Source organism: Phyllostomus hastatus, unplaced genomic scaffold, assembly GCF_019186645.2.
Source record: "Phyllostomus hastatus isolate PE091 unplaced genomic scaffold, TTU_PhHast_1.1 phas_scaffold_129, whole genome shotgun sequence".
NCBI classification, from domain to species: Eukaryota; Metazoa; Chordata; class Mammalia; order Chiroptera; family Phyllostomidae; genus Phyllostomus; species Phyllostomus hastatus.
In genome coordinates, this window is record NW_025334009.1 from 18,005,303 (window position 1) to 18,028,000 (window position 22,698).

Sequence of the window (22,698 nt, forward strand, 5' to 3'; positions counted from 1 at the left end):
ATTATAAAAGCCACAGATTATGCATTTCACTAGCTTTAAACGTATTTTGCCTTTTAATTAACAAAAATGAAGGTCCTGTGCTATAGGAAATGCACCAATACCAAAAGGTCAACAGGAATATAGGCTTGTTTACCCCTATTGCTATGTGACCTCTAGATCACTATTGGCTTTGCTTTTGTCTGCTCTAGCAGTCTGCCTCCTTTTGATCTGTGTGGCCTGGGTAAATGTGGTTTTGAGGGGTTTTAAATAAGAGTAAAATAGTTCTTTGAATGGCTTACTCAAGAGAAAAGTGTGGAACTTGAACATGCCATTGGTTCTTAGGATCCTCTTTGCTTGCTTTAAATCCTTCTACAAAGTCAGATATATTTCATAGGATTGGGGACAAAGTGAAATCTTGTCCTTGTATGTGGTAATTTCTATTTGTGATTTTAGTGAGAACTGTAGACATAAAGTTTACTTACCTGGAAACTGGTTGCAACGGCTGTGGTAAAAAGTTAATCGTTCATGGGGTGGGGGGGAAGCAACTTTTAATATAAAAGTTCAACTGGAACCAAATTATTGCATTGGGACAGAAAATTTTCACATTAGCTCCTGACACCATTAGTATGTTACAAAATGGTCATTTATGTTTATAAAGAAAACTTTTTTTAAAAAAAGTATTTTCAGTAGCCAAATTAACAGGTCAAGGAAAGTAGCAGTACATTTAGAAAGTTTTTCATTAAAGATATTTAAAATTAATTCATTTTAAATAATCTACCATCTGTGTTTCCAAATAATTCTTTAGTACTACTACTAATAATAACCATTAAAGAGCATTTGCCTAAAATACTCAGTCCTCGCAAAAACTGTATGAGGCTTATTTCCACAGGTGTACAGCTAGTAAGCAGAGAACTAGGAAGGACTCTGGTTGAGGACCACTCCACTATACTGCCTGGTTATTTAAACCCCTTTTGAATGTGGTCCATTTCTGCTTTCCTTTAGTTGGTTACGCCAATCCCCACAATTAGCCTTTTCTTCTGACAGAGTACGGTAAGTCTATGCTGAACCCTAAAAATCAGTATCACCATTATAGAACTATAGTTGTGCAAAAGATTTTTGAAAACTCCATAATGACCAGGCAAACCATATCCCATTCCACTATTTGCTACTACCCCATTTAATAAACTTAACTTTAAAATTAAAAAAGTCTTTATTTCAGATAAGATTAATATTTCCATAATTCAGGATAAAGTAAATACTTCCTTGAGTCCATCATTTTAGGTAAATGTGATTTCCAGGAATAGAGTTACTGAGTATCATTTGAATATGTGCCTACATGCTTGTTGGAAGCTTCTGTATCCTTTTCTTGGCAGGAATCCCAGTTTTTCTGAATTCTTCCCTTTCCTTTAGGTATTCCATTTTGCATTCTTCATAAAAGGCAGGATCATTATAACTACAAGAAAAAAATGAACATCTTTTCAAGTGAACCATTTTATTAAGTATTTAATATAAACTTACCTTAGTAACATTATGTTCATTAGGTACAACCCTTAGAAGTACATTTCAAAAAGTGAAACTAAAATAATATTGACTGTCAATTGCAACTGAAATTTTAAAATATTTTTTAAAAAAGGCGGCTTTTAGTAATGATCATAAACTCACTGTACACATTAGACTACCAAACTAGTTAAAGGAAACAAATAAAAAGACCTAGTGGTTCTCTTTTGAATAGCACTACCCAAATGAGACACAGCAATGAGAAGCACAGTGCCTATCCTCAGGCAGCCCATGGTGGTACAGAGCAGACAGGTAAGGAAGGAATTACTCGTAAGTACACAAAGCGCTATGACGGAGATATGGACCAGTGCACCATGGGAACATGGGGAAGAGTGGGAGAAGGGGAGATGTCAAGGGGAAATGCTGGAGTTACGTTTTGAAAGACCACCAGAAATCCCTATAGAAGGCACACGTACAACAGCAAAAGATGAGGAAAAACTGTAATGCTTAAAGAATGACAAGTAAATTGGAACCAGTATGGCAAACTGTAGATGGGATTTCTAATAGGGAAGTATATTCTACAAGTATATTTCACACAGGAAAAAGGCCCTGAGATGAAGCTGGAAAGGGCAAGAACCAAACCATGATGGTGCATTTATGCCACAGTAAAAAGTTAAAAAATCTATCTTGAAGATGATGGGCACTATTAGGAGAACAACTGTAAGGTCAGCTTTGTGTCTTAGGTGAATCTGACAGCAAGCATGTGGCAGACAGGTGAAAAGGGGATATCCAATAAATAAAATAGCCCAGATAAGCAACGAGGAGGGCCTAGGCCAAAGGAGCAGCAGCTGTGATGAAAAGGAGGCAATGGATCTGGGGAAGATTTAGGAAATGAAATCAACAGGAAATAATCAAGAGTTAGGAGACACGGAAGATACTAGGCAACTGCATAATTCACAAAGACATAAAATGCAGAAGTAAAAGGAGCCAAGTTCAGTTCTGGACTTAAAGTATTCTGCTATACTGTCTGTAAATAATGTGAGTAAAAAAAAGTGTGGAATTCAGCAGAAAGGACCTGCATTCAAAGAACTTGGCATATTTTCACTTTAAGATTCAAGGAACTACAACTATCAGTGAACATGGTATTTAAGATTTAAAATTTTAATTTAACTTCAAAAATCTAAATTTACCTTTGTGTCCTTCTTTTGACTTACTGCAACCTTCCTAGGAGTTAATCAAAAAATAAAATTGCAAGGCTGGCAAAGGTCTTAGAGATAGTCTGAGAGTCAGTACCTTATCATTAGGTTTACCTTAAGCCCATCTATAATACATTCTATAGATCAACCTGTTCATGAAAAGAAATTGGTTAAATCACATGGAAATCATGTCTTTGTTAACTGATTTCATATATTTGATCAGATATAAGGCTCACCCACATAATTTAAAGAGATCATAAATGTTGCTTTTTTAGAATAATCTTTAACCAATTTTAGACTCAGCCAAAAATATCTGGGGGGGCGGAGTACAGAATATATTACATTGAATGAATTAAATAACATTCTTACTATTAATGTATACTACACACACATATACACAGATGTACAGACACTTAGGTAACTAACTACTTACTAAGAGGTTAGACATTCTTTTAATGCAGAATTTTCTTTCCGGCATTTCACTACCATAAGGACTCCAGACTCCTTGCAACATTTGGTAAAATCTGAAATAAAAAATTTGGGGAAAAGTTTCTTGTAATTACATCAACACAATTTCTGACAGCTCTAAAAACTAATTTAACATCTATTACCTAGACTGTGCTTGGCACATTGCACATGCTGCACCAAAGACATGTACGTGAGTAAAAAGAATAAGATGAGTTTCATTTACTTTGTGGAAATAAATAACGAGATTTGAAAAGACAGACAGAGGACCACTGAGAAAGAGTGAGGAGGCTTCATGAAGACAGATGGGACTTCTAATAAAGAAAATGTATATTCTACAAGAAATCATTAAGGAGAATAAAAGAGGAGCTGTTTCCAAGACGTGCAGTCTCTACATGTCCAGTGTCTGCATGTCTTCTCCTGGTGGCTTCAAGGTATCCCCATTCTTTAAGACAACCTCACCATGCTGCCTTAACTCCTGAAAACAGGGCTCCTACTCAATTCTCGGGTCTACTCTTAGATGCCCCAGAAAATTTCAAATGGCTTTCTGTCAAATTTCCATTCTGGTATTTGGCCTTTTAAACTATACTAGCCCCTCTGGTATCCTGCCTTCTCAGGATCACCAGCTCAGAAAAGCCTGGTGCCGTCATCTACCCACAGCTGGGCCACCCGCTCATCTTTCTTACATGTGCTCGGGGTCAGACTTAGTTGTCCCTTATCCTTTCTAAAGGACAGTGTGGGCTTTGCTCCCTATCATGTATACCAACTCTCCTGAATTATTCCAGTCCTTCCTCCTGACCTCTGCCTGCTCTAGTTCCCTGCTTTGCCACTTCCAATCTCATGTATCTCCTGTAAGTAACCATCAATTTCCACGTCAGATCTTAAATTATGACATCATCCCCACAAAAAAGTGGTAGGCAAAAAGTGACATTTTCTGAATATTTTTTATAACTCCTTTAATATAAAGTTACCAAGATCTTTGAGCTATACATATTACCCTTCCAGTTACTAACAAATATAATTTATGATTATTTTAAAGCAAGCAGGTAATTTCAGGAGTCTCCATGAAGACACACAATATGCAACAAAAATATTTTTAAACCACAAGAAAACTGGAAAAGATTGAGATTTATTAAATGCATAAAACCCCATTACAGGGGCTTTAACTGGGACAACAGCCTTATAAATATCCACATCTACCTGCAAACTTTGAAGGATAAGTGGTAGAATAAAAACAAAGGCAGCAGATGCAAGAAATAACTTTAATGCAAATAATGTGTCTGGTCACATTAAATTACGGGTGACATGTAATACTCCACTTCAAATATACACAGGATTAGCTTCCCTTAGCTTCTTGTTCACTAGTCCCAGAAGTCCCACCAATTACTCTGATTCCTGAAACTATTCAGGATCATCTTCATTCCAACTACAAATGTTCTCATTCCTCGTCTGTGCAGATGAGCTGGACACACAGGCCAAATCAGACCAAGGGAGTATCTTTCGTGTCCTTGACTAGACTCCCTCCAACTCAGAAAGGCACAGCAGACAGAGTCAGCTCATTATCCACAGAGATCATGGCTACCAAAAACTTTTATTCTGGAATGTCATTAGCATTCCTACATGTTAATTTTCCTATTTATAGCACATTGAAATCTGCCTTTCTAGAAGAATTATCATCCCAAATAAAAATTAACACATAAGCAACACCCAAAGGGAAAATGCGCATCAAGCTAACCCAGAAGGGATCGAATCTGGCTACGGGCTTCCAGAAGGGAACTGCTGTGACGATAGGGGTGATGAGCCATAGGTTGCTCCCTGGCACCACTACATCCTCCCGTAGCCTCACATACCTACTCCAGACCAGTTCACTCAATGTCTGGAAGAAAGAATTTGCCTAATGAAATAACCTAGCTCATCAAACCCCAGTAATTTTCTGGAAAACACAAACATAATAGCTATTATCAAAAGTCCACTTTCCAAATTTAACAAACCCAGTATTTTTACAGAGAGAAATTCACAATATATATTTGGGCATTGCATCATTTTAAGATTTCTTTTCCTAAAAACAGAAATGCCCTTAGTTGGGAATTCATGTGAGATAGCATTTATGTGCTCTGATCCCAATAAAGACACAGTCTACATATTTTCACACTTGTCCAAATCTCTTCAGGCAGGAATAACTGTGACTGGCCTAAAGCCTCAAGCTGTTTGTAGGGTTTTTGTCACTTGTTTAGCAACAAGATTTTAATGAGGATCTTTCTTTCATACCACATTAGCATACATTCATATAATAATGATGTTGCTAATACTGCCAACTGATTTCTAAAATGGTATTCTGAAACAAGCCCAATTTAAATTGCTCCTTTCAATATAATATTAAATGTTAAAAAGCTTTGTGATGCCTCTATGTAATTTAATTTTAATTACCATTAAACACTATAAAAATAAAATTTCATTCACTTAAGTCTATCTTAAGGTAATACAAATGAATATCAATAAATATTGAGAGTAGAAAGATTATTAAAAGTTATTCCAAACTTTAAACAAAAGTAGTTAAAGAAGAATTCAAGATGTTTTTCTTAAAAATATTGAGAACATGAGAGTATACTTCTTTCATAAACCCTCATTTCTCTGGGGGAAAAAAAACACTTCATACTGTATAATACCCTATTGGAAAAATATTCTTTAGGTATAATAAAATTTGTGGCAAGTACATCTGTGAAAAACAGAAGGAGATAAAGCCTTCTCCTAACTTTAACATAATGGGTAAAATAATCACAGTGTAATTAAGTACAAGTAGCCTATAAAATTTCCAGTTGATACATTAAAAAATCCTTTGAGGGAACTTCTGTATAAAAGCAGTAAGAGAAATAAATGATTTAGAATTATTTTTAACTCACTTAATTTATGGAACTTTCATTCTATGTTAATATTTCAATAATCCCCAAGAATAAAGTTCTTAATTAAGCCAAAGGTAAGTATTTATGCAGCAGCTGTACATGGAAAAAGAAATACTGAGCACTTGATCTTTTACACCTTTCATTTACTCAGGTTTAAGAAACATTACTTCACAAACGCAGTAAGTCATCCACTTACAACTAAAGCATCCAGTGAGGGATGGCACTTTAAAAACATACCAAATCAAAAGAAATAATTCCCAGTGTTTCCTGTCTTTGACTAGAATCACTCCATTTCTATCTCCACTAATTTATACTTTTTTTAAAAAAATCCCAAGCTTATACATTTTTACAGCACCCCTTTAGACATAGCACTCATTTCTGACTTTCTAGTACTTTATTTCCTTAATCAGTAAATCATAAAGTATCTATTTTTTCAAGGTGTATTATAAAAAGAAAATATATATTTGGGTGCCATATAATTTATAATTTTAACCTATAAGCTTATATGTAATATTTCTGTGATTACACCATCATCTTGATGGTTTCACCTTTAAATCTAGAACTTCAATTTAATCTAAAGGAAAAGCATTTTCGAGGTCTTGCTTATTAACGACATGTAGTAGGGAAGACTTTAAAATCACCCTTAGTTCATAATATATCATTAACTTTACAACTGGAAATTATAAGCATAAAACACTTTGCTTCTATAGAACTGGATAAGAATAAAAAGAGAGACATACTTTAAGCAATATATAAAAGATCTTTTGACCAGTTTAGAATCATAAGATTTTTAAAACACAGAACTGAAAATGATACAATTTGGGGAGGGCCTAGGTAGGAGCCAACTCTCAGTAAGATTTTCCTGCAGTTTTAAATTTGTAGTATAAAGTTAAGTCTAAAACTCATTTTTTCTCAGGGTGAGCTGTCTTTGAGTGACAACTTCTGTAGTGAACAGCCTGACGTCGGGTCCCCATAGACAATGCCTAAGTGCCGTGCTGCTCTCAGTAATCATCGTCCCTTCTGGAAGCTGCGAAGTAAAAAGTGCCTGAAGACAACGGGAGGTCACCCTTCTTAGTTCTGAGCTCACCAGTTTCAAATGCAGTGATGACGGCCCGGGCCAAGGCAGAGACAATGGAAACAGCAGACTGTCTTCCTTCTAATGACTGCACAGTGGAAGCAAACCAGGGCCACAAGGCCACAAGGCCACAAGGCACATTATCCTCTATGCCTGATGGCATGAACAGCATTTCATGAAGTTCACGTGAAAGATTCTATAAACAGTTCTGACTCTATGTACATTTATTTATAAAATATAGTAATGAAACTGTAGACCTCTTTGCAAGCTTTGAGTCAGTGATCACAGTAGTTTGACTTTTGGAAAGAATTCAATCCAATTCGATTCCACACAAAGCCAAGTATTATAAATAATTCCAGATTGGATGAGAAGCTAATTAGGACAAGTTACGTTTAGTTGAAAAAAGTATACCAGTGAGTATTTGCCAGCAAACATTCTAACAACAACATAGTTCCGTAGACAATTTTCAAGGGATCGATAAAATTACTCCAAATAGAAAAACATAACATGCAGAAACGACAGTGTCTTTTACAAGACACACGAACTGAAACAGTGGCTTCTTCACTACATTCACACCTTTAAAAATGTTTGTTTCCAAAGGTAAAATTAAAATATGGCAGATGGGAAACTGCCAAATCATGCTGTCACCTTAATGCTTAAGAAGAGATCCAATTGGAAACATTTCATTTTTCTTTCTTAAATCATATAGCATGATAAAGAATACGATACTCCTGCTTTTACAATAGCAACAACAGTAACAATAGCTAACACTTGTATTTCCTATGCACCAGATCTGTCCAATGAGTTAATTCTGGCTTCAGAGGTATGAACTGAATCAATAAGCTAAATTTTAATTTTTTCATATATCCTTTCAGTACTTATCCATAAACTCATATCATTTATTCAACAAACATTTTCAAATTACACTATGTGCCTAGCATTGTGCTAGGTTCTGGGGCTTTTTTGCTGAGAAAGACAGAGAGAGTCCCTGCCCTGTGGAAGCTAACAACAGTCCCTGAGGAAGACAGACAATTAAAAAGTACTATCCACTGAGTTTGACATCTGCTCTGATAGGGGAAAGGCGGGGAGGGTACTTGGATGCAAGGGATTGCATTTCCAAACCTATTCAAGAGGGAATTCCCAGAAGCAGTTTTAAGTTATGATCTATACTAATCAAGCTAGCTAAAGAAGAGAAGGAAGGATGTTCTGGACAAAGGGAAGAAGAGTGCATGCAGGTTTGGTGGTGAATAGGCAAGACATATTACAGAGAATAATTTGGAAAGGCTGGAACGTTTCAGGTTTTTTGGTTGTGTGTGCATACGTGTGCATGCATGCATGAGTGTGTTTGGTGAGTGGAGGCAGAGGAGGAGGAAGAAAGGCGTACACCAATTATGACTGGTAGGCAGTGTTAAAATGATTAGGCTTTCTCCTAAGGGCAGTGGAAATCCTCAGAAGGGTTTTAAACAGTGGAAAGGCACAACCACATTTTCTGCAGAGAACTAGAACAGCAGGCAGAGGGACCCAGGAGTTGAAATAATAGGAAAACTGGTCAGGAATCTAGTACAATAAATAATGCAAGCAAGACATGGCACGGGGCTGGAAAGGCTGAGGAAGTGGAAGTGGAGAGAATAGATGGCTGCAACAGAAACTTACAGGACTTGGCGTACAATTCGTTGTGAAGGAAACAGAGAAAGGAGTCAAGGATTACCCCTAAATTTCTTGTTGGGTGCATTCTGGTGGAGTCTGATGGCTTAAAAAAACACCAGAAAAGGGACAGCATATCATGTTGTCTAACTGTTTTCGTGGGAGCCACTGAAGGGAGCTGGGGCAAGGATGACTACGGGGCCTGCGACACAGGCACGTAGAGTCATTCAGAAGTTAGTCAGTCATGTGGGTCTGAAGCAAGTCTGAGAATACGGTTTTGACAGTAGTAACTTATAAAAATAATGAAAACAAAGAGGCCCTGGGCAACCACTGGAGAGAGAATACCAGTATCTGAGCATCTAGCAGAGAGGTAGGAGACTGAAAAAGACCCTGCGGCATCACAGAAGTCAAGGAAACCAAGTGAATGGCCCTCACTATATGATCAGGGTCCACTGGAGCCAATTTTATTGTTTTAGTTTCTTTTATATTTTTAACTATATTTTAAGGATGATATTCATTACTTCTACTTATCTTTCTTATGGGACTTCCAAAAAGACACAAAGAAAATAGACATGTTTGTAATAAAACTCATTCTGTCTTGCACTTACCATGTAAGCTCAATGGATCTTTGTGTAAAGCTAAGACATAATATAGACTCTTAATGATCTTAGTTTTCCTACACCCTGAAACACCTCACCATAACATCATAGGAACTGTTTCATGACTCATCAATTATTCCCAACTATAGTAAAAATGACTAAAATAAGAAAACAAAATGAGAGAATCACCTAGAAAAATGATGTAACAGTGAACTAAACCATTATTACATCAGTTTTCTTATGTGTTGTCCATGTATTACCTCATTGTTTGTGACTATATAAAAGCACTCTTTTTGTTTCTGTTTTTTGCTTTCCTTGAACACAGATGAGTATTAAGGGTTTTGTTTGTTTGTTTTACTTTCTAACTATGTTACTTAGAATAATAGCCCACAAAGATGTTCAAATCCTAATCCCTGGAACTTGTAAATTTGTTAGGTTACAGGGCAAAGGGGAATTAAGGTTGCTAATTAGTTTAACCCTAAAATATGGAAATTATCCTGGATTATCTGGGTGAGCTCAAAATAATCACAAGGGATCTTAGAAGTGGAAGAAGGGGATGAAAGAAAAAAGAAGAAGACATGTGATGTTAAAAGCAAGATCAGAGAGATATTATCTTGTTGGCTTTAAAGATGAAAAAAGGGGAACACACTCCAAAACGCTGGGGGGACTTATTACAGATTGAATGTCTGTGTTCCTCAAAGACCCTGCTGCCTCCCACTTCCCCACTCTGTGATGGTATTAAGAGGCAGGGCCTTTGGGAGGTAATTGGGGTTAAAGTCAAGAAGGTGGAGCACTCACAAAGGGGATCAGTGTCCCTGTAAAACAGCCTGCTTCCTATCTGTTCTCCAGCAGGTAGTAAGAACGGAAGTCAGCAGTGTGCAATCTGCAAGAGGTCTCTCAGCAGAACCCACCAGTGCTGGCCCCCTACTCTGGAACTTCCAGCCTCCTGAACTGTAGTTCCATTGTTTATCAGCCATCCGGTTTATGGTATTTTGTCTCAACTGATCAAGGCAGGCCTCTAGAAGCTAAAAAGGGCAAAGAAACAGACCTTCCCACAGAGTCTACAGAAAGGAATACAGTTCGGTCAACATCTTGGCTTTAACCCAGTAAGACCCAAGTCACACTTCTGAATTACAGAACGGTAATATAATAAATGTATTGTTTTAAGCTTCTAAACATTTACAATTTGTCGCAGCAGCAATAGTAAACTCATACACTGCTGAGAGTGAAAAAAGAAAATTGACAAAAAGATGTTTCACAATTACTAGATGAAATCAGAAGATGAATGCAAAGAGACCAATAGCAGTATTCTAAACTCTAATGATGATGGTGAAATTGACTGTGAGCAAATCGTAGACCATGAATCTTGAGATGACAACATCCTAGATGAACTTTCTCAAAATCAGAAACTGATCATATATTTTGAGGGACAAAAATATGATATTCTCATCTCATCACTCATTCAACAGGAGGGCCTTTTCAGGCGGTATTATGTAACAAAATCCTGTACTATCCCATTGTGCTAAAGAATATGTGGCAGTGTTCTTCCATCTTTCATATGAAGTTTGTGTGCTGAAATGTACTTGGTCCAAACACCAAAAACAGGTGTATAAACAAAGATGAATAGAAGAAATGTATATTTATGGTACACATAAATCTAAAAATAAAAATGTTTTAAAATTATGGAGCAAAAAAAAAAAAGATGGCTATCCTCTTCAACAAAATTAGTACCCATGAATGTTTTAAAAAACATTGCATCTTAAGGATGCAAGCGCAAGAAAAGCCAGGATGGTGAACCAGACCGTGCTAGAGATGCATCTGACATGTAGAGCCAGTATTTACAAGAGAGATATGTTTTGGGTTTATAATGAAGAGTTAGTTGTATTCAAAGGGCACTGACTCTTTCAAGAATAAAACTTTCAAAACAAAAAAAAAATAAACATTTGGGTTTGGTATGTTTCATTCTTACTAAAAACTCTGCTCTTCTGTAAATTTAATATAATGTGAAAATATACAAAAAACTTTAAAAAGGCATCCATCGGATGGCTATCTTTTCTGAGGTAGTTTGGGTTAAAGAAGTGGTTACTGCCGTCCAATGTTGCTGAGCCATCTACTAAAATAAGAACTGAAAATCGCCCTGGCTGGCATAGCTCAGTGGATTGAGCTCGGGCTGCGAACCAAAGTGTCGCAGGTTCAATTCCCAGTCAGGGCACATGCCTGGGTTGCAGGCCATAATCCCCAGCAACCGCACATTGATTTTTCTCTCTCTCTCTTTCTCTCTCTTTTTCTCTCCTCCCTCCCTTCCCTCTCTTAAAACAAACAAATAAACAAACAAACAAATAAATAAGAAATGAAAATCACCTATCAGTTTTTCTGTTAAGATTTTAAGTCATACTGCTGTCCAGAAATATCTGATTCATACATATAATGTCCAGGAGGAGGGGTTAGAACAAATAAAAATCCTTGTTCCTTATCACTGATGTATTACATATAGCTTTATTTTCAACTCTCTAGGACTGTTATTTCTTTAATCAGGTGTTCATTAAAAACAAAATATGGTTCCTAACTTCATGTGCTTATAATATAGTGGCAGACACAGATAGGAATTCTGTAATACCAATTGCTATCTCCATTTGATCAATTTGAGTTTGTTAGCCCTTGAAAACCTGTACTGTGCAATACAGCAGCCACTATGTGTGGTTACTGAGCATTTGAAATGTGTTCATATGAACTGTGGTATGTGTAAAATATATATTGATTTTGAAAGTTTAGGATGAAAAATGAAATGTAAAATAACTCACTAATTTTTATATTGATTGTAAGTTGAAAAGACAGTATCTTGGATATAGTAATTAAATAAAATAGAATGTTGAAGTTAACTTTACCTTTTTTAATTAATTTTCACACTTTTAAAAGGTAGCTGCTATAAATTAAAAATTATACCTGTGGTTCACATTATGTTTCTACTGTCCAATGAAATTTTCTGAAATGATGGAAATGTTCTCTGCACTTTCCAGTAGGGTAACCACTAGCCACATGTGATTACCAAGCACTTGAAATGTGGCTAAAGCAACCAAGGATGTGAGTTTTTCATTTTAATAAATTTTAACTAAACTAAATTATGTCTAGTGGCTACCATAATGGACAATGCAGCTCTATATACTTTTGGTTCTTTATACTCAGATGAGATGCACATAGGTTAATAATGAGTTGGCTATTGATTCATGATTTGAAATTTATGATCGTAAGGCTGTTTAATCTTCCTTATCTTTCCTTAGAGCACAGGTGGCAAACACAAGGCCTGTGGGCCGAATCCAGCCCTCCACCTTGTTTTATCCAGTCCAGCACTTGCTTCTACCTGGCGGCAGCGCTGAGCTCTCACCTGACTGTTACGGAGCAGTCACATTTATACAGTCCTAAAGTTACATTCGGTCCTTTGAAGGCAACCTCAAGGCTGATGTGGCCCCTGGTGAAAATGAGTTTGACACCCCTGCCTTAGAGTATATTCTTCTATCCACTGACCCCTTTCAAACCTATAAAAATACTTAATCAAAATATTTAAGAAAATAGAAACCAAGTATCATTAATGTCATCTGATAAACTTGACATGCTTAGATGTTATTCAACAAATAATTCAATAAATGAGTGTCAAATTTATAGTCCTTTCTACGAGGCTTACATTGATTTAATTCACCCTTATATTTACAATTATGGTGGCTTACGCTGTGATCTAATGTCTTTGACACGACCTAAATTTTTGATACTGTTCGTTCTTTTTCATCCTAATTTCCTGAGTTTAGTAGAGTCAGGGTTGTAGTCAGAATTTATCCACAAAACAATACATAACATTTGGGGCTTTAACATAAATTAAAGAGCTTCAGGGGGGTACTCAGATTCACTATCTCTGTTTATTAAAATATAAGTTTAATGGGAATAAAATGTGGTCCTGACGAGGAGCACTTAGCAGGTAGCACTTGGAACGGGGATGATTTCTCTTTATGGATAACCAAAAGGCAATGGCACATTTATGTTGAGCAGGGTCTAAAATAGTTTTTAATTCATTTCTCCATTAGAAATGGTCTTTTTTTTCTCCCTTTTGCCATGTAACTTCATAATTTTTGCAAGGTATTTAAAGGTATTACAATAGTAGTAAGAACCAAATGGTAATGGCAACTAAAATATAGTGAGTATTCATTAGATACCAGGAACTACACTGAGTACTTCATTTGCTCACGTGAGTTCTACAAAAACACCATTAGATAAGCACTAACGTTGTCCTCATTCACCAGATGAGGAACCTGACCCTTAAGGAGGTTATGTCACATTTCCAAGATCCTACACACTGTGGCACGGACTGGCCTAGGGTCCAGCCTTTTTAATTCTGGAAAAATACTTGTAAATACTTTCAAATCCCACTTATTCCTTTCCACAAGAGGACACAAGAAAACCTCCACACCTAGCAGAAATGTCTTTGCCCACAGGATGGACTTAACCCAGGGCTGTTATCTCACATGAGGTCACAACAGGGACCCGAGGAGTGAATGGGGAAGATCCCACACCTCCCATCACAACCACAGGAAAAGGTAAGCCACAGCTTACTACTATTTAGCAACCACCTGAAAAAAATAACATCAGATACCTCCCTCTCTGGTTCCACAGCCATTTTCCGGAATTCTTATCAAATATAATCAGATATTTAAAGTAAGGATTTTACACATTAGAAAGTGGCTTCTCTAAGCAGTAAATAATAAAAGGCTAAATTTTGTATATCAGATTTTAAGTGCTACCAGAATTTGAAAGACAGACACAGGCTAGTGAGCCAAGGAAAGCACCAAATCAACCCATCTTTTAAAAAGATCTAACAGATGTTTAAGTCTCCCCAAATAGTAGAATCCATGAGTATCACTAATAGTGACAGAAGGGGAGGACTGAGTGACAAAGCAAGAAAAATATATGTGCATGAGTCTGGTTTACACATTTTGTTACATGTTCCCTCTTGGACACCCCTCTCCCCGGCCTCCCAAGTACTGACTGAAGCAGCCAACAAAGGAACTGGCACATTTCTGAACATACAGCCGTCCAGCTTCCTTGCCATGTCCCGGTGAGTGGTCCCCCCTCTCCCATCCGCTAACAAGTAGGATCACACAAAAGGTGGGAGCAATGCTTTTAATGATGCAAGCAATGAACTAGCCTGCTGAAGTTTTTCATGCTTGCAAGTGGTTTTACAGTCTATTTTGGGGATGAGTCTATGACAAGTGACCATTAACCATCACTGGAAAAGAGCAGCTGCCTTGCTCTAGACTTGAGGGATAAAAACGGCTAGAGTGGGAAGAATCTTACAGGTCACTTAATCTAAACTCTTACTCAATTCAGAAAGTCATTCCTAATCTATCTCACTGTTTAGACTTGTGGTGACAGAAAAATCCTTATCTCACAAAGTAGCCAGTTCCTGTGTGTGTGTGTGTGTGTGTGTCTTGGGGTGAGGGGTTTATAGCCTGCAAAAAACTACAGCAAGTCTAATGCTGCCTCCTCATCAAATACTATAGGAAATAAACAACATTACTATTGTTTTCCTTTTCCTGGTTCAAAGCCAGTGTGAATGCTGTGCCCTTCTCCTTATTAGATGTGGTTTCCAGACTATTGATACAACCGGGGTCACCCTCCTCATAATCTGCTAGTTTGCAAATTTATGTATTTAACACCCTGCTTTGCTCCATAAAGGATCTGAAACAGCTTGGCGTGAGCCTTAAGAAACAGCATCCATAAAGGTAATAAGTTCTTCAAATCCAAAAACAATAGGCAACTCAAATATAAAAATAACTACGGTTATGTCTTTCTTTAAGAAATATATAAATAAGTATATAAATCACTTGTACAGAATTACTAAGAGAATGATTATTACCTGCCCTTCTTCATCCTGTCCTCTCTTAGCTGAAGGAAAAAATATTTTCACATAAGTAAAAAGTAGCCTTTGACACCATTAAAAAGCCACTCACCAGCTTTCTTTTAATCTAACAGTCACACCCACAACCAAAGAACCAACTCCATACCACACAATACCATGCAGACAATTTTTAAAAAGTGCACAGATAAGGAAAGATCTCCAAGACTTAAACAGAAAACAGCAAAGTGCAGAAGAGTCTATGAATAGTATGTTACCATTCCGGTTTATAACACACACATACAAGTGTGTGTACGTGTGTATGCATGTGTCTAGAACGAAAGACCGATGTCTGTGTAAGCAGAAAACGGCTGTAGAAGAATATATAAGAACACCGGTACCTGTGGTTGTCTCGGCAGAGCGAAATGGGAATCTAGGAACAAGAATCGAAGACACACATGTGCTGTGTTTTGCTAGTCTGTCCATGCCAATCTTACAAAATATAATTTTTTAAAAAAGTAGTAGCTTTGGTGGAGGAGAGGGGAGAGTAAAGAGTCCAGATAAGAGGAGCTTTGGCTTTGATGAGCAGAGTGAAGCCATGTCTTTCCATTTCTTTTCCTAAATGAGCTCTTTCCCCCTGAATTGCTGCTCACCAACTAGGGTGTAGGGGAAATCCCTCTACATCTCACTAAGAACATCCACTCATCACTCTAGGGATATTTCTGCATGTATGGCTTAATTTCATTAAATGCTAATTGTTCTCAAATACAAATCTGAACATTCCTTTTCTCAAAATATACTGCTATAGAGATCCTACTATTCCCATTATACTCAGGCCAGCTGTAAGGCACTCTTCCAAGATGAAATGACACCATCAAAAATCACACTACTGGCTTTCTTTTCATTTAACATGGTCACAACAACTGCCAAAATGGAAGAAATCTGGCAATGATACGACTTGTACTACCTTGCTAATATACAGGTTCAAATTCTCAGTTTTAAAGAGAGAAAAACAGAGGATAAAAGACATGTTATGCTAAATTTAATTAGGCATTTAATAAGTGTAGTATCCCTAGTTAACAAGGCAAATTGATCCTTTCAGTTCTGGCTGCAGTTTATTTAAAGACTTTACAATTTTACTACTTAAGAGCAAGTCCTATGGAGGTGTTATCTCACCATTTATATTTTCACAACACTTATGATATTGCTATCACACTCTTAAAATAAATGAAAAGCCCATGCCACATTTCAGACCAATATAATGATACAGACTCTATTTTTATTTCTAGAAATAAACATTAAAATAATTCTGTATTGCTCACTTTATTCTTATAATGTTGAATATAAAAAATAGTAAAACTAGGATTTTTTTTTTTTAAATCCCAGGTGTACTTGAAAACCAGAGTTTTTAAAATTGGGCACTAGAAAAATATATCATTATAAAATTCTGACAACAATAGATAGCATTTTATGACAAAATTATTATGCTTTAAATTTTCTATTAAATTGTGATTTAGGAGCTTGCTACTTTAAAGATTAGTCTGTATATAGAATGAATTTAGTGGTGCACATAATGAGACAAGAAGGTAGAGGATGAACATGAAAAGATTATTTTACAATGCAGTGCATGAGCTATTTGATAATTCCAGCATAGTACAAAAGAAAGCTTCTCTCTAGATTGACCATGGTTCAGTTAACATCACTGAATATCTAATACCTCCGACTCAATTAATTCTCACTTGATTAAGATCAGACTGATATTCAAACTAAATCATCTCTCCAGTCAAGTAGAAATCAATATTTCTGATTTTACTTTTAAATTACAATAGAAAATAAAATGCACACGTCTCCAATATGCCAAGAGTAGCTTTTCCATTCTAGTCTACCATGGCATGGCTAACACAGTTGATTAAAGAATTATTCTAATTTGAACACCAATATGTAGCAGAATCTGATTAATTTGAACACAGAGATGGAATAAAGTAATTAAATACATCTTATACAGGGCAAATAGAAATTGACATAAAATAAACTTGACTTCTTTAAAACAAACCTCACTATTTATCAGCTCAACTACTTAGGAATATGGTTTTATTAAAGATTGATTACTCACAGAGAAGACCCTTTTTCCAGGCACAGACATTTATAAGGTGGGCAAAGAGTTCTTTTTTAAGTCATGTTCTTTCTGCCACTGCCACCTCCAAAAAGCAGGCACATACCCAAAACCAAATGATATGACTTTTCCAGAAAAAGCAGGACATACTGACCCATCCTTGTTGAGGTAAAACTTAGTGAATCCTAAAATAACAAAATGCTTACATATTTGTAACTCTTACTACTAAAGAGAACATGAAATAGATTTTCCTCCTCGTTCATTCCTTCATTCCCTTCAAATTTAAGATGGGGGAGGGGAGTAAAGCTAAATTATTTGTTGGATTAATTGAATACCAAGTATTGTTTTGCTTGTTAGCAAACTCAATAATTCAGATGAAAATGACAGAATATTTTCAAATATTATACAATATATCTAAGAAAGAAAACCACAGCTAAATGTACTATTAGAATTAAAAATAATACAAATTAGATACTTAGTGTGTGTCAAATACTGTGTTATATATAAATACTTTCTGTGTAAAGATTTAATTTATATATGAAATATATACTAATTATATATTATTGTTAAACCTCACAAAGTAGCTTACTACTACATACTAAATAATTCATAGGTGTTACCACCTTAGATGTGTCTTTTCTGGTGTCTTAAATATATCGCTTGCAGAAAAAAAAATATGAGGAACCAAGAATTGTGCAACTTAATCTGGAAATACACATTTTCAAAATTTATACCCTATGAGAAACTGCCTAGAATTTAGTTACAAATTATAACTAAGGGCATGAAATTAAAATTTGTTATGATAGGATACTCTCTGAAGACTTGTAACACCCCAGGCTGGGGCCACATATGCAACTTGGAAGGTGGGCCATTTGTGTGTTAGACCTAAAAGGATATTCTTTACTTTTCACAAAAGATGCCACACTAGTTTTCTTGAACCTCACAGACATCTTGGTTTGATTTGCTTACTTATGACTGAAGCATATCTTTAGAAAAATATTTCTCTCATACATATATTATACAGAGTGGGGCAAAAGTAGGTTTACAGCTGTGAGTATCTGGAAGTTCGGTTCTCGTATTACTATTTATTAATAATTGTATTATTTCCATGAAAACAATTGTAAACCTACTTTTGCCCAACCCTGCACATGTCTATATATTATAAAATATGTATTCCTCTATCTGTTATGTTTATATAATTTATAATATATAGGTATTATCTAATATATGCATTATATATGTATACATGTATATAAATACATAAAAATAACAGTGCACGCACAAAGATTAACAACCAGTGCATATGCCCCATATTTACAGGTGCAGCTATTACTTTATTCCAGATAATTGTTTGCCTTGCAGAAATGAACTTATAATTTTGAAAGCTGGAGTTTTTGTTTTATGTAAAATCTTGTTGTCTTAAATAGTTTAGGTAACTTTGTTTTCTTGGACACTGCAGAGAAAATACAAAGTATGTCCACACAATGGCACCCAGCTGAAGGCTGATGCTCTGTGCCATCAGCTTGAAAGGCTTTCACGAACACTTCAACTCAAAAATAATGATGCACGTGCAGTTAGTCCATCCAAAACTACTGTCGCTCACTAGGCAACTACTAAAGCAGAAGTCTCATACTAAGTCTAAACAGCACTGCAGCCGTAGAAGCAGAGGAATTAAAGGGAGACATTCCCGTGTCTAACTCCCCAATCTCTAATGCCCAGGCCTCATGCTTTCCAGAGCCCTACAAGGCAGCGGCAGTCACAATGGATGTTGCACATTTACTTCCCTTCAGGAACCTAAAACAGGGAATCAAAATGGATTCTTAACTAAAAGTTTAGATTTCTCTGAAGCCCACTGCATATATTCTGTATCCATTGCTTGACTTCCCTACATATATGCTCCAAGAAGCATGTGAGATACAAATGTTTTGTTTGAATGGGTGCTACTTTATAAAATAAAGGGGTACCTTTTCCTCTACTATTAAATACCAGGCATTTAGTAAGCCAACAAATTGTCTGCCGCCCTCAGAAGTCTCCAATGGAACAGCAAAGCAATGACACACTTTATGTTAAGCAATACAAAATAAAACGGCAATTATGGGGAAATGACAACAAGTATCACGTGGCAGTAAAAGACTGACTGTCCAAAGACAGTCAGATACTGAAGGGGGACAGGTTCACCACAGGCGATCAGAAAGGCAGCACAAAATTCAAAGGACTCTTCCCACATTTGCAAAGACAAATGAAAGAATTCCAAGAAATGTAAAACAACAATCTTTACCTTTATTCCCCTACTAAACAGTCTATGAATCAACGTGTGAGTACAAATGATGACATGAATAACTATTTTAAATATGTCTAATAACTTTACATGGTCAGAATCCAATATACCAGCTGTTAGTTATATTCACTCACAAAGCATTATGGCAAAGTCTAGCAGGTCAGTAATATGCGGCTTGGCTTTTAAGTAGATACTCATAAGACATTGCTAAATAAGAATTATACTTTTGTTCTATATTTTATTACTAACTCTTTAAAATAACTAAATTAAAATATAAAATATCTAAAACATAAAAACTAAAAAAAGGATTTTAAAATTTTCTGTCATAAGGACTGAAGTAGAGAAAGTGGTTGTCACAGTCTTATTCACTGATTCTACAAAGAATATTTTTAATTTTAAAACAGGATGTCAAACAGGGTTGATTGAAATAAAGAGAAATAAATTAATGCTAAATAATTACTAAGGAAGTTTTGTTTATGGAAATGAATAATTCAGTGTGTTAGAAAGTAAATTCAAACAGCAGCTGCTTTGCTGACTTTAAGCTAAAAAGAGCTTTCTCGAAATGTATAAACTTTAAAACTAGAGAATCATCATTTTTTTTGTCAAGTAGAATTATTTCCTAGGTTTCCTGTTATTAATATAAAGTATGCATGGTTATAATAATAATCAACCATCCACTTAAGGAGTCTATCATTACATTTTTCATGGGAGGTATCTGTCACTTTCTAGTTAATTGAATATATGCATGATTCCTGGCCTGTTAAGTCTTATAACAGCTGGAGGGAGAGATGAATTAAGATTTCTAACAATCTGTTCCCAACCCACTTGGTTCTGGATATTATTCAAATCTCAGAATGAATCTATGGCTGCCTTTTAACTCCACTGCAGTCCACTTCTGTCTCCTAATTACTTGCTCCAATATATCAGGAAGGAGCTCTCCCTCCATCAATAAGAAATGAACCCAAACTTAAATAAACAAACACTTGACAAAAACTGCACATATTACAAATTAAGTTCATTTTTACTAAACAACTGATCCATAAAAGAACCAGTTTCTCATAACAGCAGCTAATAGATAAAGAAACTTGAAAAATAAATGTTGTAAGTACTCTCAAATTAAATCTGAAATTAAAACACTTCCAAACAGCCACATAAGACAAGGGGAAAACTGAATTCCACTTACATTAAAAAATTTTGTGGTAGTCTGCAACTCTTCTGTGGGTCATGAAAATTAAGACCACAAACATTTGTTTTTTAAAAATGAAAGAGAATAGGAAATATTAAAGTACATTGTGAATTCCCACTATAAAATGCACACATCCACAACAATGCACACGTATAGGTACACTGGGTTGTACTTTAAAATCTCTCTTACCACAGGCCAGTTGAAAAGAGATTATGATAGCCTACTGCATGCTAATTCTTCCCCTCAACAACAGCAGAAAAAACCCAAACAACCTATTTGTGATTCATTCTTTTGTTAAATATTGACTGAGCATTTCCATCCCTGCTCTAGATACTAGGGATAGATGAGCAAAACAAACCAGGATCTCTGCCCTTGTGAAGCTTATTCGAAAGAAACAGACAAGAAACATGATTATTGTTTAGTATGTTAGAAAGTGGTAAGTTATAGGAAAAAGAATTATAGGAAAAAGAAAAGGGAGGTTAAAGGGATTATGGGAGAGTGGAGATGCTGGGTTACCTTTTACATAAGGTTGTCAAAGTAGGTCCCACTGAGGAGAACTTTAGGGGAAAACTAGAGGTAAAATGATCAATAACATCATTTAGATCCCCAATGATAGCATAATACAAATATTTTAGTTTCCAGTTCTACAAGACTGATCAAAAATGTTTATAAGGAAAATGAACTTGAAGGAAGAGTAACTGTAGATAAGATTAAATTTCCAAAACTGTATTTCTAAACACAATCAAGGGTGGCCACTCCACCAACCATCAAAAAGAAGGCCTAGTCATTAATGCCAATTAAGTCCCTCTGAATCAGGGCTTAATTTTACGATGTCACTAAATAAAAGTACAGACTAAAGACAAATACAACATTTGACTTAAAATATTAATGCAAAAAATGAACTCAGGTTTAAAAAAATCCACTGAAAAACATTAATCACTCAGGGTATTTCTAGGGCAACAAAGTATGAAAACAGCATTCTCAACTTATTCTAAAGTCTTTTGTTTTTCTAAAAAGTCAGCGACATAAACTAAGCATCTCTGCAGCTTCTACCTGGTAACAGAAGAATGAAGAAAAAGTTTAGTTAACTAACCCATCCCTCGTTTTGAATAAAACCAATTCCCTGAGTGATAGCAAACATGAGTACTGGCTGATGTTTTGGAATGACAAATCCAGAGAAGTTAACCTGCTGGCGTGCACTAAGAACCTAAGTCCTCTGTTTTATGTAAGTCAATGAACACAAACATATTTCTAAAGAGAAGATGGGGGAAAAGATGAAAGAACCCCTCCATATTTTTAATTCATAAAAATGATTGAAAGAGCATGAGCAAATTTAGGATTTCTGTTATTATTATTTTATACTGACCGTAACTTAATTTCCATTAGCTTTTTAACTTCTTTTTTTTTTAAATGAAATTCATGCAGTTAAGTAGGTAACTTCTGGTACTGACTAATGTCCATGCAGCTATGTAAGTTATTCACCTTACTTATTCTGTAAAAATAATTCTCCCAAACCCATCTGATACCTGAAATGCATAATAAAAGTTTACTTGTTCTATAGTGTAGAAGAGTAAAATTTATTTCATCTGACAAAAAGGAAATACTATCACCAAATTTTGCTATTTAACTACATAATTTGCAACTTTAGAAAACTATTTTGTAAGAAAATAAAGCAATTACAGATATTTTTGCACATTAATGAGAAAGAAGGATGTCTCTGTTTTGTACTCATAATAATTAAATAAGGCTCTCATAATTGCAATGAATTGCAATGCCAGCTCTGTAACTTTTTTTGATAAAACTCATTTTTGTAACTGCCCACAGTTGGTGCTGACAGGTATTATTAATGGGCATATCCTGTGATAGCACTTTCTACATAACTAGG

At 35.7% G+C, this 22,698-nt stretch overlaps 1 protein-coding gene across 1 annotated transcript in view; it reads right to left on the minus strand.

Moving 5' to 3' along the window:
- Positions 1 to 1,170: 1,170 nt before the first annotated feature.
- The window catches only part of CMC1 (C-X9-C motif containing 1), a 68,628-nt gene continuing 47,100 nt past the window's right edge, over positions 1,171 to 22,698 (minus strand). Inside the window, exons 3-4 of the mRNA XM_045856688.1 lie at positions 3,106 to 3,196; positions 1,171 to 1,432 (exon numbers count right to left, since the gene is read on the minus strand). Coding sequence (XP_045712644.1) covers positions 1,312 to 1,432; positions 3,106 to 3,196 — 212 coding nt within the window. The 3' untranslated portion in view covers positions 1,171 to 1,311. The remainder of the gene's footprint in view (positions 1,433 to 3,105; positions 3,197 to 22,698) is intronic.